This window comes from Ruditapes philippinarum, unplaced genomic scaffold (genome assembly GCF_026571515.1).
Source record: "Ruditapes philippinarum isolate M1 unplaced genomic scaffold, ASM2657151v2 ctg207_1_1_1_1, whole genome shotgun sequence".
Taxonomy (NCBI): Eukaryota; Metazoa; Mollusca; class Bivalvia; order Venerida; family Veneridae; genus Ruditapes; species Ruditapes philippinarum.
The window spans coordinates 141731-168882 of record NW_026859581.1 but is presented as its reverse complement, the minus strand read 5'-3'; the positions used below and the strand labels follow the sequence as shown (position 1 = coordinate 168882).

The 27152-nt window shown below is 30.8% G+C and overlaps 3 protein-coding genes across 3 annotated transcripts in view; all 3 read left to right on the top strand.

Annotated features, from left to right (window-relative positions):
* Nucleotides 1-3787: 3787 nt before the first annotated feature.
* LOC132757116 (toll-like receptor 4) lies at nucleotides 3788-8780 on the top strand. Its single transcript, XM_060748304.1, has one exon. It carries the CDS (start codon nucleotides 3929-3931, stop codon nucleotides 6530-6532), a length of 2604 nt encoding a protein of 867 aa, XP_060604287.1. The 5' UTR covers nucleotides 3788-3928; the 3' UTR covers nucleotides 6533-8780.
* A 5135-nt stretch (nucleotides 8781-13915) lies between these two features.
* On the top strand, nucleotides 13916-15223 carry LOC132757132 (alpha-2A adrenergic receptor-like). The gene has a single exon (XM_060748329.1). It carries the CDS (start codon nucleotides 14078-14080, stop codon nucleotides 15221-15223), a length of 1146 nt encoding a protein of 381 aa, XP_060604312.1. The 5' UTR covers nucleotides 13916-14077.
* A 7276-nt stretch (nucleotides 15224-22499) lies between these two features.
* The window catches only part of LOC132757114 (plexin-A1-like), a 32656-nt gene continuing 28003 nt past the window's right edge, over nucleotides 22500-27152 (top strand). Inside the window, exons 1-3 of the mRNA XM_060748302.1 lie at nucleotides 22500-23836; nucleotides 24364-24466; nucleotides 26753-26959. Coding sequence (XP_060604285.1) covers nucleotides 22953-23836; nucleotides 24364-24466; nucleotides 26753-26959 — 1194 coding nt within the window. The 5' untranslated portion in view covers nucleotides 22500-22952. The remainder of the gene's footprint in view (nucleotides 23837-24363; nucleotides 24467-26752; nucleotides 26960-27152) is intronic.

Below are 27152 nucleotides of genomic sequence, written 5' to 3'. Positions count from 1 at the left end.
GTCTATGATTTCCTTATCAGTAACTATTATTTCCTTTCATGTATTATTATAGTGATAATCCTGTACTTGCTCTGCTATGTTCCTTGTCCTGTGTTTGTTTGGGGTCCGTCCTCCTAAGCTCCTTGCCGGTGTCCTTGTTTTTGCAGGGTCGTGTAGGGGCCCGCGTTAATTGAACGCCGCCGTTCCTTGTTTATGTTCTTAGCATATTTTATCTAATTAAACTCTTTATTAATATGTGTTTATCTTAGTTTACATATTCTCATTAGATGAAAAAGTTGGGCAAATAGTAATACATATTATAAGATATATACGGCTTTATGGTTTTATTTTAGGGAAAAGTATTGTTATTGTAACACACTTTTCTGCTTATATTGACAATTAAAAAGTAATTTCTGTTAAAATGTCTAACACCAGTTAAATTCATTACATTTGGCCACTTCACTAATAAGAGTGATCTATAAGTTTTCATAATAGATAAAAGTATACACAAATTTAAAGGGGTTTTCCCTGAGTATTATTTTAATTCACTACCCTAATTGCATGCTGATAAAAATGATTTCTATGTTGAAGTTTTCTTTAAAGTGATACGTAGGAAAATGAATGACAAAAGTATTAATTGATAATATTTACTGAGATCATGCTAAAATGACATTTTTAAAGGCCTAACATGAATTTCTGTATAAATACTATATATTTTGGGTTTGAAGCGTAATTATATCTTTATATGTTGAAGGAAAATAAGTCACCGAGTAGTTTTAAAACAAGTCATGTAATAAGATATTGTAGATATTATTAGAATGAAATAGCTCTTAGTCATTCATTTGACATGCAATTTAACGTTTTCATAGTTCTCTGTAACAACTGTTGTGAAATCTAAATGCTCTGACCTAACCCACGTAGGTCAAGTTGAGAAACCACAATGTTATTCGTTATAAGGAGAAAAGTTTCGTTCATGTAACTGCTTTGTATATTCATTTCAAGGATTAAAATCGAAGAAATGAAAGTTTTGCCTGTGTCTCCCTTTTAAACTCAAACTTTGGCAGTTTTATAACGTTTGCTTTCTTTGTCTTAAATGGTAAGAGTGTAATATTTTGCCAACACACACGCACACGCTTACACACACGCACGCACGCACCAACACACACACACACACACACACGCACACCCTTACGTGCATATGGTGTAAAATGAGGGCACAGTTTTTTTGTAGGACAATGAGGACACTGCTTTCCAATAGGTAGATTCAAATGAAAATTTGTACAAACAAGCGTTACCTAATTATGGTTGTATTTTGATACTTTAAATTCCTCTTTACTTTAAAGTTTTTTTTAAAATATAATGTAAAAAAGGAATTTTAAACAGTATATTAGTGATGACCAACTGAGGACGTCCTCACTGTTCCAAAAAGTCCTCAGTTGCTGCTGTGTTGTCTGGCGTGTGTCCTTAGTCTCGACATATGCAAAGACACACACACACACACACAAACAGGCAAGCTTGGTACGATTAAAGAATATAACATTTCTCAAGTTTATGACTTAAACTCCTAATCTGTACATTTTGAACAGCATTGTGTATTGTATTTTTGCAATTTATGTAAATGGACAACGTATGAAATTGCCAATATGTTTAAGGATGATCAATGCCTATTTAAGGGTATAAGGCTTACGAAATATTTTTACAAATTATATCAACAGTAAAAGTGTGTTGTTTCTTTAATCAAATGGATGATTCTAGAAAGAGATGTAACATAATATGTCTCTGTTATTTAACACACATAAATATTGTTCATAAAAACAATAAAATGTTCCAGAACAAAATATTATGCTGCTATTTCAAGTAGGGTTTAGACCGTTTAGCAATGATTTATTACATTCACCATTCGCTTTAAAGGCAATATATAGGAACTTCCCTTTTTCTTTCATAGTATTCTTTTGCAACAGATATATAGCTTTATACACTTCAAGCTTGCATAAGTTAATGTAAAGTAAAGTATGTTAAACAAGAATAAACAATGCTTAATTACTAAGCTTTAGCACATCACTGTCAACGTTTTACTTCGAAACACTGTCTAGATAAATTTTCAAACTTTAAATACGCAGTTTTAGCGGATCACGGACTAAAACCGCCTCAGGAAGGCTTTTATTGGACAAGCAAGATTTTGCGTTGTGCATTACTGCTAAAGTGATATGACAGTCAAAAGAGAACCCTTACTGCGGCAAAAAGGCAAAGCGGTAAATTTGAAGCCTTTATATATCTAAACTGTAAGCATGAAGGTAAATATCAATAAATGCCACGCAACACCTACGAAGATTTCTTGTGAGAAACACAAAATGCAAATGTAGGGGCAACAGAAAAATATACCGCAATGTGTTGGATTTGATTTAATTACAATTACTTTCAGATTTTATTGTAATTGATTATTATTGATTACTCAGACTTGCCTCTGTTATCATTTGAATTACAATTACTTTAAGAGAGTAATTATATGCTTCTTGATTTCATTCAATGTAAAGTAGAATCCCTACTAATGACCACCCTTGAATTAAGACCACCCCCTTAATAAGACTATTTTTTACAAGGTTCTTTATGTCATCCAGAATTAAGAACAACCGCTTATCCACTTTTAAGACCACCTGATTCAGTCCAAATTCTTTGCTTTATTCTTAATTTGACCCAAGTATTGGGACCACTGATATTTTAAAATCAACACCTATCTAGATCTTAAATTTGTTGTTATGATCTGCTGATACTTAATTTCACAAGGTGTGAAAAACTGTTATTATTGGTTAGTGTATGAAATAAGGTGAGAAGGTAAATTTTAGAGTGCCTATTTTATTTTTTGTGAAGAATTAATTTTTATTTGATATTGAAATCTGACCAAAGAGAATTTTAAGTTAATTTTTTTTTCAGAAATATGTTTTCCTCTTGTTAGATATCAAAACATACTTTTATAGTGTCTTTTATATTGTATTTGTAGCTTAAGATACATACTGTTTAATTTTCATACAAAATGACTAAAACAGACCATGGTCATAAAGTATGTAAGCAATGATAAGAATATTTACAATTAAGACCAACCCACAATTAAGACCACTTCGGTCCAGCCAAGATGATGGTCTTAATTAAGGGCTTTTACTGTATAAATAGAATCACCAAGTGGTTTTATAACAAGTCTTGTGACTTGAAAAAATCCTGGAAGTTACAATAACAGATATTATAGATATTGTATGATTGAAATAAGTCTAACTCATTCAATTGGCATGTTCTTTAACGTTTCCAGAGATCACTCTGACAACTTTTGTGAAATATTAACCCTCTAATCTGACCCGCGTGGGTCAAGATAGGAAAACAACCTTTGATATTGCTTAATCCCTGATAATTCGTTGCATATATAAGGCTTCTCATTTTCTAACCTCTGTCCTGAATACATTTCATTTTACTCACCTCACGCACAGTAAAATTTCATTCGAATGTGTTATTAATTAGCTTTTTCTTTTAAATTGAGACAATGTTCACTTTTACCCATCTTAACAGAGTACATGCATCTTAACTTATAACTTTCATATCTCAAACTCTTTATCAATGAATTTTGAATTTTTCACTTATCCAAATGCGCAGTGTGTTTTTAAACCTTTGATAATATTATGATAATTTGTCTAAACTACGCCCTCACTGTAAAAACTGTATACCCTACCACAATAAGAGCTTGCAATAACTTTATTTCCTTTTACAATCTCAGTCTGATGATGTTCAGAAGCGAAACGAATCTTGACTGGTTAACAATGAACATCGCTCGGTGATTATAAGTATGTACACTTGCTTCCTTTATTGATCACATGTGGAGCGACATTGATACAAATGCAGATATAACAGCATGCTTTAGCATTGCAACTTTTCGAAAGTTTTGATCCTTTTCTAAGTTGACAATATGAAATTTGTTTTGTTGTTTGCGAGTATTATCTGTATAGTTGATTCATCATCTCTTTCATGTGGACCTGATGGATTATGCCAGTGTGAACATATAGATGTTATGGATTGTTCCGAAAACAAACAGTTACCATTACGGAACGTATGCGACTATATGGATGACAGTAAAGATGTCAACATTACTATTTTGCACCTGGAACAAAATGGATACAAATATATTCGGACAGAAGACATTAAAGGTTGTAAGTCATTGAAAACCCTGTTTCTAAAATTAAACGAAATAAGCTATATCGAAGATGTTTCTTTGACAAAGTTTGATAATCTAAAGACGCTTGATATGAGCTTTAACCAGCTTGATATTTATAATAAAAGAGGGACACTAGCATTTAAACTTCCGCTGTCTTTAAAAAAGCTTGTGCTGAACGGAAATCTGAATGTTACGGACTATGGCGGTGCTATGTATCCGGACCTTTCAAATCTTTTTAATGTTGAACAGCTTATTTTCGACGGACTGAAAGACACAAATTTTCCTGAATCTTACAGTGAAATTCAATCATTACGTAGCGTATCACTATCGGGTTTGGATGGAAATTGTAGTATTCCTTATGTTTCAAATGACACATTTCAACACCTTACTCATGTAAGAACATTGAATTTGTCGTTTTGTAATATACAAAATGTAACAGCTGGAGCTTTTGAAAAACTGAAGAATTTAGAAGTTTTAGATCTGTCTCAAAACATGAATATTGGATTTCGTAAAGCAATGAATGTTACATACAGTTTGCAATTCACAAAGATTAAATCATTGAATATTTCCAAACTTTATCCAACATTCGGACTTGGAACTCAAATAAAATTACAAGATTTGTGTTATCTTTGGAATACGAACTTAACTGAACTTGTTTTAAATGATAATAGAATTGAATTAATAGACAGAAATGTTTTAATATTGACGCCAAACACTTTGAAGATCATACGAGCGGAAGGTAACACGTTTACTTTTGGGCCATATTTATATCAACTAGGGTGTATGTCGCATTTAGAAGAATTCTATGGGAATTTCCAAAGTATTGTACGTGATCCACACTTGTATATGAAAGAGCCTAATACAGATGAGTCCGAATTAATTACTATCAACTTAAATTGTCCATATACTGCACCAGAAGTATTGAAAAACATAAGTAAAATGAAAAGAGGACTTTGTCCATATTTGAAGGACAATAAAATAAACATAAACAAGACTTTTCCCACTTTTCCAACAAAAATGAAAAGACTTGAATTTTCCAATTGTGGCATGCAGTACAATGCAACTGATATTTTAGTCAAACCAGTTCCATATAAAATGGAATATATTGATGCCTCAGATAACATTTTATACTCATGGATTGGACCTTGCGGCCCGTTTCCAAATGTTAAATATCTTAATTTATCTCGCAATTATTGTTCACACATTGGACTAAACTTCTTTGATAGCTTTAAAAATCTTGAAAATCTTCAGATTCAGGAGAACTTTCTAGGTTTAGTTCTCTCAAATGAATATTATGGACCAGGTATATTTGAAAAGTTATCGAAAGTGAAAGTTATGAACTTATCGTCAAACATTATTTCCTATCTACATCCAACTGTATTTTCAAACATGGTGCATCTGACGAAATTAGACCTAAGTGTGAACAATATTGAGTCTTTAGATATTGACGTTGGTTCCTTGAATAATTTGATGCATTTGAACTTAAAATTTAACTTTATCCACTCGGTCCCGTCTCATCTTAGGGAGAAGCTGGAATTGAATTCAAAACGTCTCAACAAGAACTTCACAATTGACCTCAGTAACAACACTTTATCAGTTAGTTGTGATGAAAAGGACTTTTTGGAATGGATGGTGAAACATAGAATGAATATGCTAAATTTCGATCATTACAAGTTTCATAACATGTCGGGTCAGCGTGTAAATGCGGAACGATTTGTAAGTGATGTAATGAAACTTGATATGGATTGTGGGTCATACAGTTTACCCATTGTAGCTTGCTCTATAGGTATATCCGTATACCTGTCAGTTGTTATTGGTGGTGCGATATACAAGAATAGGTGGAACTTACGATATCTTATGCGCATGAATAAGATCAAGCATTTTGGTTATATCAGACTACATCAATACTTTAACGAACCAGAAAGGTTCATGTATGATGCTTTTATTTCATATGCAAATGAAGATTTACGTTTTATTCTTGACGTAATGATGCCAAAACTAGAAGGACACGGTTTAAAATTGTGTTTACATGATAAAGACTTTTTACCAGGTAACAATATTGCTGACAATATTCTACAAGCCATCGGAGATAGCAGAAAGACCGTTGCTGTTATATCTGAACAGTTTCTAAAAAGCGAATGGTGTTTGTTTGAGTTCAACATGGCAAGAATGGAAAGCATTTACTCTCGTGGGGGTAATAGTTGTCTCATAATTGTTATATTGGAAGACGTCCCAACGCGAAATATGTCCAATGAAATGTTGGACTGGATGAGAACCAATACATACATAGAGTACACACAAGAGGAAAATGGTGAACTGCTGTTTTGGGACAATTTCCTGCGAGTCTTAAATGCATAATTCAGAAACAATAAATGAACGTTTCAGCATCAAATGAATTCGTCCATATATGTATACCAATTGTTAACTTATTCCAAATTAATATGCTTTTAGAATCATATGATACAATTTAATACATTGTTTTATTATATATACCTTTTGGTGATTGCAAGTTTGTGCTGTGCGTGCGTACATGTGTTTATTATGTTTATTTATTGTTATTGTTAAAGCGATTGTTGCATGGGTTAGTGAATAATTGACATGATTTTATTACTATTATACTTATGTATTGTATATACCTTCAATAACCATCATCTAGCATAGATTGATGCGAATTTATATAAATATTCAAGGATAGTTAAAATAAGAAAATCTTTTATTACACAAAAATTTTAAGATAATCTCAGGCATTTATTTTCCAAAGAAAATGTCTGTTTAATTATTTATGTTCAGATACATGTAATTATGATGAAATAGCCCCGGATCCGTTACTCATTTCGTCACAGGGGGAAGAAAAGTAGTTACTTTTATTCAACATTGTTTACTCTTCTTGACGCATGCATCTTTAAAGCTGTTATAAAATGCGGAAGCATTCAAATGACTCATCAATTTAGCGCCGGATATGCGTTCTAAAAACGTGATTTCCTATCCATTGAATATCGAAATGAATTACCCGTTGTTCATCATTTCTTCTTTGTTGTGCTCTCATAGCTAAACAATTGCTCAGTGACCATCTGTAACGCTGTATCAGTGACATGGTTTAGTGCAGAGAATGTTAGGCTAGGTTTAAATGTTGTTGGCGACATAGACAGAACCTGCATTATTTTGAAAGTTGCTTTTACTCCTTAATTATACATTTAGTTTTTATTGTTGCATCTTTTTAGATTTTTATAATCTAAAACAGTATAGCATTTCTCCGTTTTTACGTTTAACAATGCGATTTTTTTGTATCGGGGACATTTAGATTATTATAACCTAGATCTGGCTAATTTGTAATGTTTAGAGAAAAAACACTCGGAAAACTTAAAAAATGTGGAACAATGAGTAAATTTACTTTAACGATTTAAAACAAATACAATTTGTTTATTGGTGACAAGCTCTTATTAAAATAGTAGAATATTCGCATCCTGTATGTGTTTTATTATTGAATTGATTTATGTATTACATAGATCTTTGTCATGGTTTCCACAGCTTTCCACGCTCGACAAGCAAGCACTCCGCGTCAGATTTCCAAACAAATGTGCTAAAGTCAGCTTGGCTCTGAATTCATGTTATTTTTAGGAAGATGTTGAAAATAAATTATCATTAAATATTACAAAGTGAAAAATGAAATTAATTTGATATATTGATAACGACACTTAAAATCTACATAAATTTGCAGGAAGAAGTCATAATATGCTAAAATAGATCTAACTGCGTTAGTACCGTTGATAAATACTGCAAAATCAGTCAATTATCGCACATTATATGTAAGACTAGTCATTACTTGAATTTTGATTTTCTTTTCTCATCATCTTACTCTTGGCTCAATGTTCGATTTTCTTGAAAATGTTTGGATCACTTGGAGGCATTCAGCTTTAATGTACGAGATAATAATCAAGTAAAATGGTAATTAGATCTAGAGATATATGTAGATCTATACGAACTCCTTTTGTATAAGTGACCAATTCTAGCCATTTTTATTCCATCGTCTTTATAATAATTATATTTCAAAGGCCCATTAAGCACCCATTAGAAGAAGAAAATATTTCTCAAAAGTGTTATATTGTGTGTACTGTAGAATATTAGCCTTTAAAACTTAAGTTCGAATCCAACACATTGCAGTACATTTGCTGTTGCAGCTGCATTTGTTTTTTGTGTCATGCACCAGAAATGTTCGTTTTTGTTTGACGTTGCGTGACATTTATTAATATTTCCCGTAATGCGTACATTTTAGGTATGCAAATGTTTCAAATTAACCGCACTTCTTGTATTTTGCCTTGTTTACCAGAGGCAGGCTGTTTTCTTTTCACTGTCATGTCACTTTAACATTAATGCACAACGCAGAACATTGAGAAACATTGTCCAATAAAAGCCTTCCGGGGGCGGTGTTTGTCAGACATTCGCTAGAACTGCTTATCAAAACCAGAAGGTAAGTGTTTGAAAATTTATTTAGACAGTGCTTGGAAGTTGAAAGTAGACGACGATGTGCTAAAGGTAAATGATATAGAATTTTATGTTCGTGTTATATTTTCTTTTGAGTAAAACTTTTTTCTAGAATCATCCATAAGGTTATGGAAACATCATTATTTTACTGCTGATATATTTTGTTAATATTTCATTAGATATAGTCATGCACCTTTAATATATATATATCTGATTTCTGCATTCATTATACATATGTATTAATATTCAACATTAAAATATATTAAAATGTTGGCTTTATATTTAGATAACTTGCAAATACAATACGCAATGCTGTTCATAGTGAACAGGAGTTTAAGCAATCAACTTGAGTATTGTTACATTACACGTGCCAAGCTACCCTAGGTGCGTGTCTATGGGTAAGATATTACGAACTTACCAATTAATGCAGAAATAACATTGACTAGAAAGCATACGTTATGAAACGTTATGAAACTTTCAAAATTTTAGTTTTAAAACACTTCAACATTAAACAATAGTTTTAAAGAAAACTTCAACAATGACATAAACATAGATATACTTTTCTTAAATGTTATATCTTGAAGATAAACTTACATAGAGGCTTTCCGTTTCAGATTAACTAGTTATTTTTTTTTATCAAAATTAGATATTTATGAAACAATGTTTTGAAGTTAAGCCTATATTGTGGTAAAGCAAACCAATAACACCTTTCAAATAATATCACTGAAAGTGTTTATCGCACCAATATTTTATGATATTTTTTTCTTACTTAAACTGTCCTTAATAAGATTTATTTAATCATTCATTTAAATGCCGCGTCTATAATTTTTTAAGAGCTCAATAGTCTAGACCAATAACTTGTGTGTAACCTTCAGAATTTGCATTATGAATTTGTCCTTCTGTGATCTTGAAACAGTCCATTCAAAGTTCAAGGGATTTAAATTAAAATACTAAAACTGAGCTGCCAGCAGGTTAGAGCCTGGTCAGACTGCACGGATGTGCATGCTAGCCTAGCACTTTAATCAGCATCAGCAACATCAGCATTTTCAGCGGGGTCTGCGAGCGCAGGCATTTTTTGATTGAATAGTTGTATGGTATTTCTCAACGGCAATTTTTCTTTTTAAGTCGTATCACTCCAAACATTTTTGAAAATATTTCGCGAGCTATATGAAGATGAGGAATATGGTTTAAAAGACAATATTGCATAACGTGATACAGTACAATACAATTTCGAAATGTAAACAAATTTAAGCCGAAAGTCGGTTGCAAAAATTATATATTTGACGTTTATAATCAAGGACAAAGCAGTATTTAACCAGAAAATAATAACCAGAAAATGATAGTTCATGTAAAGACAGTACAAAAATCAATATGAAACATGTAAACATCATCGGGAAAATAATATATTAACAACAACGGTATTAATCACTTTCACTATTACAAAGTTCTTTATGACCCAGTTTTGATTGTTAACAAAATTAACAAACTGTCCGTTAATTTCCTTAAAACATTCTTGCGAAAATCTAAACACGATGTGCCAATTCACACACAAAGTCAAACATCAGTATATCACAATAATTAATTTTGTAGTCGCTATACATGTAGACAGTGTCTTTTACAGCTTATCGAACTTATGGATATTCTGGTCAATAACATTTTATCACTGTAAAACACATGTAATACTGAACTTTATAAATGCGTTTGATATCAAAACATCTCAATCTGCTTGACACCAATTAGAAAAAATGGCGTCTCGGCCAAAATAATCAACCGGATATATACCCTTTCTAACTAGCCGTAATGACAATGTAGTGTTAAGATCATACATATACCAAAGAAGCTGCGTAGATCTCAGAAGTGCACAAAGGCTATGTCCCTCTGTCCTCGGCCAACACTGCTCCAGTATCTATATCAATGAGCATCTTTAATCATCTCAAAAGTTAAAGCCCATGTCGTTGCTAATGGCGTTGTGGCCCACAGTTCCACTAACTCTTCCCCTCAGACTCCCAATACAAACAAACAAACAAGGTTATCTCATGTTCACTTGTTTTCTCTGTACGCAGATATGTCAATGATATGATCTGGCTTGCATGCAGTGTTTAGAAAAGTTAAAATATAAACTGAGTATATTTCCTAAAGTAATCGTATCATTTTTTCTTTTAAAAAGAGGGTAATGATGACCCCGGATCACTAACCTAGAATCAAAAGGTCACAATTCTGTAATAAAGATCGGTAAAAAGATCATTTAGGGTGTGTAATTACATACATACATAACATACATTATTTGTGTAATATTTGTATCAGATTGTCTTTACAATTGTCAGATAAATTTACTCCATCTTCTTTGAATAAGTATAAAACCTTCCACATTTTATAATTTTGTTACATTTATACAATAACACGTATTGTTGATTGAATATTTAATACACTTCATGAAACTAAGTAACTTTTTGACTTTTGTACACAGACCTAAAAAAACATGTTTGAGAAAAATGCAAAAATGGCAATTTTTCTTTGATATTTTCTAAGATTTTTATTGTACAAAAAAACCTTTAAAACATGACTTACAATGTGGTTTACATATAATTTGATTTTTTTCTACTATGTTTAAACATATTTATATGGAAATAAGCATAATTTGTGCAAGATATTATATATCAGTTTTGCATAAAATTGGCAGCCATATTGGTCGCCATCTTTGAAGATTCTGAAGAAAGTTTGTTAGATTTAAACTTTTGAAAAGGGGAAACTATATGCATGCTTTGGTATAAGTTTAAGGTCTGTAACAAATTGGAATGAATGAGCAATTATGTACGTTAAATTTATATGGCGGCCATTTTGAAAATGGCGGTAATCTTGAACGAGCAGAGATTTATTTGGGCCCGCTTCACTTTTGAAATCTACATGGTCTAAAGATAATTTCCTGACAGTTTCATGCTTGTATCACAATTTGAACTATTTTGACAGCAGAAGCCTAATTTCCCACCCCACTACTGAGCAAATTACCTGTTTCATCAGATGATCACTAGTGCTTATATTTTCTTCATTTCACTGCCCTTTGGAACTGACCGTCGTCTCGGTAGCGTCGTTACCCTGTCTATTCCTGAAAGCAGATGGTAATATTGCCTTATTATTTTCTTCATCCAAACCAATAAACGAATAATTAAAAAATGGTTTGAATTTGTTAAAAGTGTCTCACTGTTCCAATGATGCTCATTTCAGGTTTTGACTTTTTGTCGGAAATATTACTTACACTTTTGACTAACCCTTTTGCTGCGCTTTGTTGAAATTATCGTACAAAGGCTTAGCAGTTACCAGGAGTAAATAATGCAACATAATGATATTCTTAAACTACCCTAAAATTTCACTTAAAACAGTAATTGCACATGGAAAAAGCACTATTACCAAAAATTTAATATTTGGTGTATGAATAAAAGACAACACCAATATCAAATATTTTGTTCAATATACGTAAACAATACGAGACTTCATTTATAAATTGCATTTTGTGTCACCAGATGCTCATAATGTCTTATATTCTTTATGAATATTTTAACAAATTAAATTTCCCGTTTTTTTTTAATATTAAAAGACATATGAAAATAGAAATTTATAATTAAGTTTTTTAAATCAACTGGATATAATTTTACATAAAGCAATCGAATAAGAAATATAATTATGAAATGAACACAATTATAATTTCACATTAATGTTAAAGATATAGACTTGATTATTGGTGTTTATACTGTTGTTAATGACAACAATGTTTTCCTATAAAATATTTAATTATTTTAATTTCAAATGCTATTAACAATTTATTGGCGATTTTCATTTGATTTGAATTTTACTCAAATTGAATACTTTCAAATGTTCTTTAATTGTTAAACATCAAACAGAATTTAAACAATTGAACATTTCAATTTCTTTAAAATCTCTGTAATCAATATTATTTCCTTATAATAAGCCCTTAGACATTGTTTTCTAATATAAATCTTAGAGTTGTAAAAGAGTTTGCTCATTGGATTAAGTAATTAATTTCTAGTAAACAATATTTTTCTTACATAACCATACATGCATTTATAGAGTAAATCGTATTTCTTTATTTCATTTAATAATGTTATTTATCGTATATGTTTTCTTATGAAATACTTGTACTCGTATACTCGTATATTGACAATATTGTCTGCCTCTAGATTATCAGAGACCCAAAAGCTATTTAAGCTGCACACTAGATGTTGTAGTAATAATCGCATGACCGCCTCTTTTCTATACATTCGCGAGAGAAAATAGTACCATCATTTTTATATGTTGTAATTTTAGTGCTTAAATATTGCAGTATTTTGATGACTTTAAAATCATAGAATTTGATTAAAACTTATTTAGAAAGTCAAACTGTACAATGTACACGTTGTTAATTAAGTATTTATCAATACAAGTTTCATTAAATTTATTAAACTACTGATGCTACGAAAGATTTATAGGGACATTTCAACGTCATAAATTTCTGATTTCATTTTCGTGAATTCACAATTTTTATTCGTTATTTCAGCTTCATGAATTTACAATTTCAACTTCATTAATCAACTTCGCGAATTCACGTTTCAACTTCACGATTTTAAATTCACGAATTCAAGATTTGAACTTAAGGATTTCCCGATTTCATTTTCATGAATTCACGATTTCAATTTCATAAAGTCACGATTTCAACTTCACAAATTCCCGATTTCAACTACATGATAATCAGTACTTAAACATTGTATATATTGTTTTTGAAACTTAATCAATAGTTGTAATCCGTGACTCGGCAAATGATTTCCAAGCAATAACTTAATGGTGTGCTACCGTCCACAATAAATGGTGCGCTACCGTTCACAATAAATAAGTCAATATGTTGCGATTCTTTTAAAAGCTGTATTTGTAAACGTTTGTGTCCCGGGATAACCTGGGAAAATCCAAAATATTCTTAATTCCGGAGTAAGTCTATTAGGTTGAATTACACACTCGTAATGCAATTGTTAAAACATTCTTTTCAATTATTTATTACTTTTAACATGTTTGATATTTGTTATGAAGTGTAAACGAAATAAAACGTGTGGACGTCTATACTTACTACACTGTTTGAGTTTACAGACAGGACGCACAAGTTGCGATAGGGACAAAAAGCCGGCAGCATGGCGATTCACGGAAGTATTTTGTTTTCTATCATTATATTTATTCCCTAATAAGATATTTATTTTTTGCAGCTAACATCATCTGTGTCTCACAAGTACATATACTAAGAGCAACTACTTTGAAGATTGCATTAAACTCAAATATTCTCATGATCAAAAGTTATGATAACGATTATTAAAACCCTGCTTTGAAGACACGGCAATAAAATTCAAACATCAAAAGGAGTTGTCTTCCAGAACCCGGATAAAAATGGAACAACATGAGAATATTAGTTTAAAGACATTAGACGAACTTGACTACGAAGAAAAACGAAGAGATATTCCACTGTTCACTTATCTGACACTAGTGTTTGTAACCGGTATATTCGGAAATACTGTAGTTTTACATATTTTTAATAAATCTTACACGCGTTCTACATTTCGCTTGTTTGTAATATATCTCTCTTCAGTGGATCTTCTGTCGTGTACATTTGGTATTCCCATAGAAATAGTTGCCTTAATATTTGGATTAAAGAATGTCAACTCTATTTTGTGCAAGGCACTGGCATTTTTTACAGCATTGCCTACTATAACATCTGTACTTCTTCTTCTTGCAATTTCATTTGACAGATACAGGAAAATTTGTCGACCTTTTTTATGGCAAATTACATATAAAGGTGCCAGAAATATTTTCATTATTTCTGTGTCTGTCAGTTTTGCTTGTTCTGCATTAAGATCTGTTACATTTGGTTCGCGACCTACTACCTTTGAAATGTATAATGTTACTATCATTACATGTGAGGTAACAGAAGACATGGAAAAGTCTGTTATAGCTATTATAGCGCCCAATCTAATTGGTGGATTATTTTTGATTGTCATTAGTTTAATTATAACTTTGTATTGTTGTATAGCTGTCCGCATCGGAAAACAAATGCACACAAAGCGTAAAATGCTTGGTAAAGGCATAAACAAAACTAAAGGTAATAAAAATGGTAATATTAATCCCAGCATGTCGGACACAAAAAACAACCAGGGACAAATTAGCGAATTTAAAACTGACGCGAACGAAAACAGTACTGCAAAACAGTCGGATCAAAACGACATGCCTCACAATATTGAAATCTCACAAGACCCCAAACAACATCCTGGAAAACTGTCAAATTTAAAGCAAACAAACAGCAACAGGTCAGCCTTTGTAATGTTCATGGTAACCATTGCCTTCTTTTTATCATTTGCCCCTGCGTTCCCATTAATTTTCATCAAATCGTCAATAGAATCAAATCTAGAAAGGACACTCTACAAGTTCTTCATCAGATCATACCTTTTAAATTGTGTGGTAAACCCCATCATTTATGGTTTCTTTGATCCTCAGTTTAGAAGATTGTGTAAAATGTTTTTCTCTTGCAGACAAGTTTAAATTATCAAACATTTTAAACCGATAAAGTCTTTACAAGAGATGTGCACCACGTGTTTCTATGCCTTGTCATATGAAACTTATTTTGTCTGAATTATCGTAGTTTTCTTTTATGTTGTTATTTCATGTTGTCAGAGCTATACTTTATAATATATTTGCAAGGATCACTGAACACATGTTGTAAACTAGCTTTTATGCAACAAGATTTACGTGAACATTTCTTTCCTCAAATAAGAGAATAAGTGGACTAAGATTTTGTTGTTATTTTAACTCAAAAGTAAAAATTAATATGCAACGTCACGTCGAATTACAAAATTAAAGCTGAGTAATTTGGTTCCATACTGCGTCAAAGTACTCAAAGACAAATCATTTTCTTTTCGAGCCGTTCAAGGGCTAGTCAGAGTTGTTTAGATTAACATTGTGATACATCCTGAAGGTAATTTCAAAATCTTTTGTAATTTCAAAATCTTTTGTTCCGAAATCTATATTATCATATATTTATGTACATGTATATTGTATGAATTAAAACAGAAATAATTCTTCTGATTCATTTTAAGATGCATTCGTAATTTCAAATTTTTGTATAAAAAAAAGATGTAAATCAAATATAAATAAAAAAGGGTATAAAATCATTGCCCCATTATTATATTAACATTATAATCATTGTTATTTTATATATTTGATATTTATATCTGCTAGTTGGTGTTGTTATGTATTATATGAATAGCCGCGATAATTATTGCATAAATTAATATACATGTATTGTAAAATTATATCTTTTCATCTGACTGTGTATACACTCTCACTTAAGTTCATGTACAACATGTAGCTGCATGTTACTTAGAATCTGATTTTAATCAAATTGAAAGTTTATTTGTAATGTTTATTTAAAGGCACATTATGCTTCAGAAATAAATATTGTTTTACCTTCTTTAGAAATGGCAAATATGAATTCTATAACGTTTCAATAACGGTTTTAAAGTATGTTAGATGCTTATTACCTCTACAAATGAATTTATTTGTCAAAAGATAGTAGAATGTAACCATAGTTACGAAGTATTTTGACTTTCATACTAACTATCAAAATTCACACTATTTGCCAAAAAGCAAAAGATGGGATTTGGCTAATGAGTAAAATTTTAGAAATTATAACAGGGTATCATAAATTAAAAAAAAACTTTTCAGAAATGAGAATTGAAGATTTTCCGGGACACAATTGCCCTTAATTATGTACAAAATGTGTAGAGTTTTATGTATTTTAGTCGTTTTGAATAAGCTTGACAGCATGCAAATTTAACTGGACATTGTATATAACATCTATGACTATGATACAATATAAAATTGTATAGAAAATATATTGTACAGTTTTAATAGTAAATATATCATATATTGTATAAAATGTATTTAGTACACATCAAAAATAATTGTGTTCGTTTTTTGTTCTGTAAGATTTCTGTTTGGTACGATTAGGTTGAGAATGTCTACGGTTTATGATTTACATTTCTTTTAAAATTTTACATTATAATGTTATAATTGTTTTTGTGTTTTTTTTACATTGTTATTTCTTTTAGTATGTACACCCGATTTATTAACGCACAAAAAGTGTTTTTTATTGCCATTTTCACTTAAATAATTTATAACATATATAGAAAGGACAAACTTGTATTTCATTTCATTCCAATATATTTATTATTTGTATTACATATTTTCAACACAGGAGTTTCTTTTGTGTTGTAATTTTGTATTTTTATATTTCTTTTCATGCTTACAAACTATACACCGTCATTAAAGAGTTGGTAGAAAATTAAATATTAAAGAGTATTACTAGCCAAACTTTTATCCTTTTGATCATGTCTGTTACAAATGATTGAACATTGAAAATCTAGAAATTGGTTGATATATCGTGAAATATTGATAAGACTTTTTGTTTTAGAAATACGCATTTTCGATGAGACATGGAAAGATTATCAGGCTAGAAACTGACTGACGTATAGAATAATGGTTAGCGTCCTAAATGTTTAATGATTTAGCAAAGAAGAATGCAAAACGGTTGTGACATCATAGAAAACATCTTATGATCATGCAAAAAAATTGACCACATTCCGATTAGCTTTAATACTTTGTACTTTGCACTTTTTTACCGGTTCCAATTAATCAAATCGCAACAAACACAGCACGTGACTTCTGAAGGAGCCGATGCTGTTAAATTATAATAAATGAACGAGCGGAAAAGTCATGGAAATCGTGCCTCTGTATCTTCTATAGAAAACAAGTATATATTTATAGATCATAGTAAAATTTATTCCAATGGAATTTTTTTATTATTTTTTTATTATTGTCTAACACAATAAAAAGGCTATTAATAGATTTAAAAAAAAAGAATAAAAATATTTAAACGGTAAATTTTATTAATGTCTTACTCAATATAACGATACTATCCTTTTCCAAAAATTTTTTGTTAATGTCCCCATGAAAACAATCATACTTAGTTCTAAGTTAAACCCACATACTGTTTAAAACTTATATTGTTTATATGTCATGTTGTTATTTTTGTAAACTGATTGGAAAATAAAGTTTTTGTTGTCGTTGTTGTTGTTGATGTACTATGCGGTATATACTGTGAAGAACCAAACCATGCACAAATAAAAATGGTCTCTACATCGCAGTTGGTAAACTATGTGTTTGCATAAAAAATAAATTTATTATTGAATTCATTTTCTTTTTGGCATTTCTCTTGCTTTGAAGCATATCATTCTATATAATGTAAATATACTTATATTTAGATACTTAATGTATGAAACGGGTCTACAAAAGCTAAACAAGTTATGTAATACAAAACTATTGTAAGAATCCACCTAGTTTGTCACATGGTTATAATATGTTACCTCTTAACATTTATCTTTAAAAATGTTACATGAAGAGCTTTAATAATACAATAATATTTACACTGAAATGTTGGAGATATTAAAACATGTTGAAATTAAACTATTTAGTTGAATTCGTATATGCAACCTAGTTACTCATTAAATGAAACGTTTACGTTATTATTGTGCAACTGCTATCATATATATACATTTATGTCGAGTATGATATGAACATTGTATATTTTGTTAATACGAAATATATATGAATATATAACATGAATGAACTCTGTTTTGTTTTATTTATTTTATGTATTACCAATATCTTAAATCTTAAAGCGACGAAATGGAAATAATCCAAAGATATTGACATCATCGTCTCTCCTATCAACTGTGAAGGTTATTCTCAAGAGTAATATTTCTATGCATCAAACTACATGTAAAATTTTAATTTAGAATTACTTTGGGATGTAAACAAAAAATAGCCCATTAACATCAAATACATTTACAAGAAAACGTTTAAGCGAAATCAGTATTTTTAATAAAAATAGATAGCTAAGGTATAAGTTTGAAACAGAGAAAAGGGGAATTTGTAAAAAAATGTCTAAAACGGCAAAAATAAAACTATTTGAGTGAGCAGCTATTGGTATGTGCATGTTACTGTTTACGCCCCCCCCCCCCCAAGTACAAGCTGATGCAGAATTCAACATTTAACATAAAATGGAAAAATTTTGAATAAAGAAACATCTACATATGGCGATTATCGTACAACATTCCATGGAACACGATAGTGCCATTCCGTACTTAAAGCGGCGTATGGTTTCCAAGTAAAATATCTCATTAAATAGAATCATTGCGTTTACATATGACAAATAAAATGATATAAAATACGTGTAAGTTTTATACTGCAGTTAATAAAATTATATTATGCGAGCCTCTGGCGAGTTCAATAAATTTAGTTATGAACCTACACGCGTTTGATTTTCTATTTATCAAATAGCCGTGCAATACCTTTTTACGGAGACAAGTATGAGACAAAACTCATCAATTGAAATAATACTGTCATTGCGCGATATAAGTTTAAGAAAAGTGAGTGTTACCCTTTGAATTCTTACTTTATAAAGGGAGACCATCTATATAAAATTATTTTCTTCTTGTTTTGATGGCTTCCCTTGGTTTGCATTTAAAAATATATATAAATATAAATATAAATAAATTCAACATTATAACATTTCAATTACACACTTGTTTGAATTTATAGATGCATTTAAATAGGGCACGAGTAAACATAATCTTTTCATAGAAACAAATTCTCTGGTTAACAATTACATGTACGTTTACTTATGTATATAGGACAAATAGATCAAAAACCAACAAAATTTTAAATATTAATACATGTATCGCTTTATTAGCTTCATTAGTTGATAAATAACAAAGAAAAATATATACATAACTATATGGATACAGAGAATCATAATATCATCTCGCCTAATTCTTTATAATTGTTAACCGATAAAAGTCTAGAAATAACAAGTAAACAAATCAGTTAATTAGTCCATCGTGAAAGTTTATCAGAAAGGCCATTCATATGCATTTGTTTAAATATAGACAGCGAATGATACGTGAATTAAATGATAACAAGCAGGCAAAACGGAAACAAATAATTGTTACCGATACTTTTAATTCCCGACAATCATTTTTTAAAAAAAAACGTCAACTACTGGTATGTTCAGTACACAGTACTGATAAGCGTTAAATACGCTGATAATTTACAGCACAAAGTTCTTATTTTCGTTTTTTAGCAATTCTTATATTCTTAAAGTTTTTTTCATTGTCATATGAATAAGACGATTTCCTTGTATTTTGTGTTATTAGGCTCTCTTGAGCATACTACTGAATATGTCGGTGGTTCTATCCAGGTGCCTGTTCGTGCCTGAAATAATGCACGGAAAGGCACCTGTGGTTTTCCTTCACCAGTCAAGCTGCACCATCGCCATGACCTATAATGTGTCGGTGTGACGTACAACCCAATCAAACAAAACAAACTGCTAAATGGAGTAGAATATTTTATATAGATATTTTGGTATCCGAATATTAAAATGAGATTAATGGGGTAAGAAATGCTGTATGGGGTACTATATGCATTTGATATAGATATTTTGTAGTCTGAAACTGAAAACGAGGCAATATGTGCTATGATATGCATTTAATATGGATATTTTGGTCTATGAAAATGGAAACGAGGATGTATTGATACGATTGTTGTGTATTAAAGGTTAATACGTTTACAATACTTTACCTTCTCAACATGGTTGATATATAAATACATTTTATTTCATTTCTACCACACTGAATCAAATCTTGATACTATCATAATATAATGTAATTTCCATGTAAGTTAAAATAGTTTTTATAATAGATGGAAAGAAATTTCTGTAGAAAAACACTCTAATCAAACTTAAAATGCACAACAGCTTATACTTTAAACTGTTCAAATCTCCAAATATTTATGAATATAAATAGTGCGATGGTCTATTGTAACACCAGATGTAACCTTGTCACTCTTGTCTAATCAACATCATTAACATTTCGCATCAATATATTTATACATTGTTCTAACAATGAAACAAACAATCAATCGAACGAACAGATACACAACTTTCAATTGTTTTGGTCTAATGAAGGAATAAATATTATATCTATGAAGTATTAAAGCTGTATCAAATTGATATCCGCATGAAAGTGGTCCCGGAAGCGAAACAGGAAATATTCACATCAAATTGTTGATCAGACAAAAGACTGTAAAGACTGTAAAATCGATAAAATTTGTGATGCAAATTTTAGATAAACAACGTTTTCGGTTATTAATGAAACATTACTTATTATTAATTACTAATTATTATTTTTTTCACTGTAAACTTGACTGTACTGCTTGCTATACTTGTGGGAGGTATTTTGATATAGAAACCGTGATTTAAAGTGATAATATTTTCTTAAACAATCTGTTAGATTATTCATCAAATGACACATTTACTTTATTAACGTACATTGTATATACATTGTTTAATCTGACTGAAGTTAAACTCTTAAGTGTAGCGTTATTTAAAAAGCTGACTTAATTGGACAGTTTCATTTTCACACGACAAACCAAGAATTAGTTATAAATGATTCTGTTTTTTGAAGAGTTATACAGAATTTAATAAACAACAACATCTAGTTGATCGGACCTATTAAGATTTTCAATATTTGTACCTTATTGATTAGGGTCTTCTGTCTCTTCTGTCCCTAACTGACGTCAATTTGGAGCAGATGGAGTAAAGAACAAATGTAATTTTTAGAGAAAGTTTGAAATCACACACGAATTTCCTCTTGCCTGATCATCTGAACTAAACAAATACTTTTATAACTCATTGACTATTGTCATCTTCAATTTTTCTGTTTCTTGCGTTTCTACATGTATATTTTCTTACATTAAGGCGTTAATATTAGGTGTTTGTTCTTGAACAAAAACTAATCATATTTGAACTCAAGGATATGATAAACACATTAGATTAATGATTGGGATATCATTCTTTTCCTCAACATTTTATCGCTTATTAACATTGCATATATTGTTGAATATAAACATAAATTTTCTGAATGAAAATAGAAAGCTTAGCTAAGTTTGAAATAGAGAAAACAGTAAACTCTTATTAAGCCTCCTAAACAACAAATTTGAAACTATTGCGGGTTTAATTGGGCATTTTCTTGGACGGTACTGATAGGTACATGAAATGGAATAACTTAATTTGGAAATATACATAGATGTGTGATCATATGGCGGTTATCATGGAACATTCAATGTGGCACGAAAGTGCAATTCCGTACGTTGAGCTGCATATGGTTCACAAATAAAACGACTTGTGCAACTTCTGCCATGGCCAGTTCATTGTTAAAGTGTGTTAACGTTAATCTTTTAATGTTTTACTTTTGTTTCTTAATTTTGAAACCCACTACACTTTGAATGTACTGTTCCAAATTCAAAACTTGAAAAAAATCCATTTAACAAATTCAATAGGCCATAAAACCACAAAGAATGAAAATTTTTGAGAAAAGAACAAAGTTTGAAAGAATTTAAGTTTGAAAGAGGACGTAATATTGTTGCTAGTTATGGTACATGAGTGTGTTGTTTCATTGCATTGTTTTTTTTTCCTAAACTTTAAGTTAATTATGAGAGTAAGGCCAATCAACTGATACCAGCCTAGTTAAAGGATCGGGTAAATCTGTGCCGTTGATTTGAATTAGTTTCTATTTAAATTCAATGTTGTTTTCTATGTTTGGTGTACACAGTTCTACGCGTATTACTAGAGAGACTCTCTAAATATTGATGACCTACGGTAAAATTGACGCAGATCACAACTATATTAGAATATAACACTTACAAGAGTGTACACGCGTGACATCGTTAAGTATTCACTGATCAAGAAACTGATCACATTATTTCTTTATAAAAATGGTGAAATATTAGCTGAATTTAATTAAATATTGTTTGAGTAGGATTTATTTTAAATATGAATGGGTTTGTGTAAAAACTAACAAGCAAAACGTTGGACTTTTATCCAGAAATTGGATTTGCTGATAGTAAATCATTCTCATTAAAATTTATGACGAGTGATATACATACGATACAAAATGATGAGAAAAATAACTTCACAAGATAAGCTACGGTAGACCAATTTCTCATAGGAATAAGATATTACATTATGTTTTTCAAAGTAGAAAATATGATAATTTACCAATAACTTTAAAACTTTGAAACTTGAGCTGGAGTGTCTTGGCTGCTAAAGTTCTATAAGACAATAACATGAATGTTGATCCGTAAATGTTAATAAATGATAATGAATCGTAAACAATATTTAGTTTTCTGGATGTGTTTGTGTATATTTAACATTTGTTCAGCGGAATTGTCGAATGTGTCATGGCCTTCATCAGAGAAAAACATTAGTAGCATGATTTTGATAGGCGATGGACAGAAGTTGATAGTAAGTGGATTAAACCATTTGTATAGTTTAAATACAACAAACTTGCAGCTTATAAATGATGTTGTTATTGGACCAGTAAATGAAATTCATAACAATGTGAAACTTGTCATATACAACAAAACAGAACCTAACAATAACGCTTATATAACAACATGTGATACATTGAATTCATATTGTGAAATCAGACGATTAAGTGATATTTCGGATGTCGTTAATCGACTAGAGTCACCTATCAAGTCAGACGGAGTACAAGCTTTTATGACATCGTATAAAAAGCCAATGGAATGGGAAACTTTCCTATTTGTCGCCTGTCCGCATAATGAAATCCAGGAAAACAGATGTTCAAGGCCAGGAATTAATTTATTCTCAAATAGCGGGCGTAACGATCCAGTCACAAGGTTTAGGTTCAAATCGTTTGCTTATACACCAATTCTGACCGAAAAATACATTGATGCTTTCGTCGTAGACAAATATAGATTATTTTTCAGTTGGCAACAGAAAAAATCTTCACTGAACAGAACAAGCAAAATAGCTCAAGTGTGTCAGCTCTTCAAACAAAACACGTACACCACACCATTTACGTATGCTGATATGCCAATAGAATGTGGAGATTTAAAGGAATTACAAGCAGTAAAGAAGATTGTATTTGAAACGGAGGTCGTTTTTATTGCGGTGTTTTCTGATTCAGTGAAATCGTCGGTATGTGTTTACACGATGAATGAAATAAAACGAACGTAAGTATTTTCACTTAAATAACTTGCTGAATTTCTTAAATTTACTTGTCCAGTTTCTAAATAAAAACAACAGTTTCAATTATATCAATATTTCAAAGCCTTGTTTGATTTCATAAATTTCTAGGCCAAGTCTGCTTTGTACTTGGCAGAAACAAAAACATTTTGGTGTTATTAGGGTAAGGATAATAATATTATTGCACAGTTTCACTAATAAGTGAGTGTTGTGAGAGGGGGGAGAATCCATGCATTACTTACATATTGTTGATGAAAATAATATGAAGTTGCTTAAAAATCTTCGTAAATCTCCGGCGTGTGTATGATATTGCAGCTTAATCTTTTTTGATTTGGAATGCTTTTTTTCTGTTTTCTTAGATAAACTTACACGTATAAGTCACATTACACAATAGAGATACTTCTTACTTAACCTCGTTAAGTGTAACTTTACGATTATTTAACCAACATGACTTTACAATTTTTAATGTATACTTTATATTAAGTTTCACAGCTCATATTTGTATCCATTTTAGGTTTGTAGAAAACATCAAAGATTGTTATAACGGTACACGTGTTCCTGAAGAAGAAGATTATTTCCAGTCTCCAACTGGTGGCCGTCCATGTACATCACCGATTGTAAGTATTTGTTTTCTATGAATGTCCATTGAACATGACAATATTTTTATAGACTCGCTTTATTCAAGCATTTTTTTCTATTGTTTCTTTCAGTGTTTATTATAATTATTATTTATTATTATAATTATTATTGTAATTATTATTATAATTATTATTATTATTATATCTCTTCATCGTGAGCATTTCGATACCATGTTTTGCTGAGTGTTTCTACCAATCTTTTCTTCAGTGATGATTTTTATTGTGTTGCTCTTCAGCGTTATTTCAATTTTTAATATTTAATATCTTTAAATAATGAGTTTTTTCTATTTTTTTCAGCGTATTTCTTCAGTGTTAATTATTTTTTCTGTTTTCACTTCAGCGAGATTTCCTCTACTGCTTCTTATAGCCTTATCTTTATTATGGAAAGCCATGGCTATCTGATATTGTTCTTTTTCAATTTATGTAACCATTTGGATAATATATAAGTTCACTTAGAATATATATGAATTGAAAACACCTTCTTATTTAATCGGAATCCATTATATTAATCCACAGTTACAATATATGAAACCATACCGTCAGTGTATGAAACTGAAGTAGCAATATATAAGATGATTCTGTCAATATATGATTCCAGTTCTTCAATATATGGTGCCAATGCAGCAATGTATGGAATCAGATATCCTTATATGAAACCGAATTATCAATATATTAATTCATTTTTCAATATATGAACCCAATTTATCTATATATGAAACCAAAGTAGCAATATATAAGTAACTGTGGATTAATATAATGGATTCCGGTATTTCAATTCATATATATTCTAAGTTGTTGAACTGTCAATCCGTCTGTCGATAAGTGGTCAACATTAACCACAAGCCGCATTCTACCTGTACCAATGACTTCTTATTAGGCCATTAAGCCAATGAATGCAATACATTATGCATGATCTTGGCTTGTAACATATTTTCCGAGTTAATTTCCTTTTGCACCTCGAAAATAGTTAATCTAAACCACCATGTTTGGTATATCTTAAGTCATTCCTGTACTAATAAACACTTATCAAAACTACTTATCAAAACTAAGTTCATAATGTGTAATAGAAAGAGTATCAACACACGAGGCTATCCGATTTGTACGGATTTGTATCCGAGGGTGTTGAGCCCCCGAGTATAAATCAAATTACCGTGTGTTTTGCTATTCTTTCTCTTTGCTATTTTTTTATCTATGTATCATAGATAAAAAAACACATTCCCTGTTGTCTAAATATGAAACTCCACAAAAAAGTAACCAGTGAACGGGCGTGTGAATATTATATTTCTATCGCCTATCACTTTCTCTGTTGTCACAGTAATTAAGTAAACTCCATAAAAAATGAGCCAATCAGTGGGTATGGTCTGTTACTCTGTAGTGCGGGTAACTAATACCTGCGCTCCAGTTAACGCACTGTTCATGTATATGTATACGATTTAACTCTGACATATTTTAAACTGAAAGCAGCCCTAACTGTGATACAAAATCTAAATATTTACATTTTTATCACGTATAGGCGCCATTAATGGTAAACCTATTCTGGAAAGATGGATATATCTCAAATTTTTCCAAGAAATTTCATTAATATAATGGTATCTTCCATATGTAGTAAATAGGTAACTTAAATGATCCTCTAACTTTGGTTGAAGTTTGGGATCAATTGAGTCAATGTCATGTTAGTCAAATATAAAATATTTTTACACTTTCGTCATGACACTTTATTCATTATCTGTAAGATAGTGTCATAAGTGTTTAAGAAAGACATAGGCCGGTTCACTTTTTGTTGGATTTAGGGTCATTTTGTTTTAGGGTCAACCATTGCCAAAAATCGATTTAACACTTTTGCAGGTCACTCTTTTTGTTGACAGATGTCCTTTATATCTAGTAGGAACATAACTTTGGTAGTTGATTGAATGAGTAAACCTTTTTAGAAAATATGCCACCGACATAAATCTGGGCCGGGGGCATTTGTGTTTACTAAACAACTTACTTTCTTCTGTCAGTTTTCTTTAGTGTGAGGTTTCTCGCTATTATGATCTTCAGCGTAACGATTATCTTCAACTTCTTTGCAGTGTAAGGTTATCTTCTACGCAAGGATTTTTCTATTGTTTCTCTTCAGCGCGGAGGTTTTTTTATCTTTAGATCAAGCATGACTTGGCATTTTTACGCTTTTAAATTTTATAAAGTGAGGATTGTTCTATTATTTTTAACCAGCATTAGAGATTTGTCATTGCTTCTTTTATTCATGAAAGTTTTTTTATTTTTAAGCGTGGCGGTGTTGACTCCACTGAAACGGACGATTACTTCCTGTGCAACGAGTTCCGATTACCAACCTATAATTTAGTCATCGGCACCCATGTTTTGTCTCAACAGCCAGCTATTACGTATAACATGTCAATAACAGCTGTCACAGTGTCTGTTGTAGATTCGAAGATCATTGCATTCCTTGGAACAACATCTGGCGACATTTTAAAGGTAATTTTAGGCTGGGGGATCTTTTGTTATACCATTACTAACCGTACTTTTAAGATTATGCAGTCTACTCTGTTTGTCGAAACGATGGCAAATTGCCGAATATTTAGATCGTTCATGTCAGCATACGCATTTGCAAAAAGTTCCAAAATACTAACTGTTACAAAAAATACTACACAAACATGTTAAGGAGTAG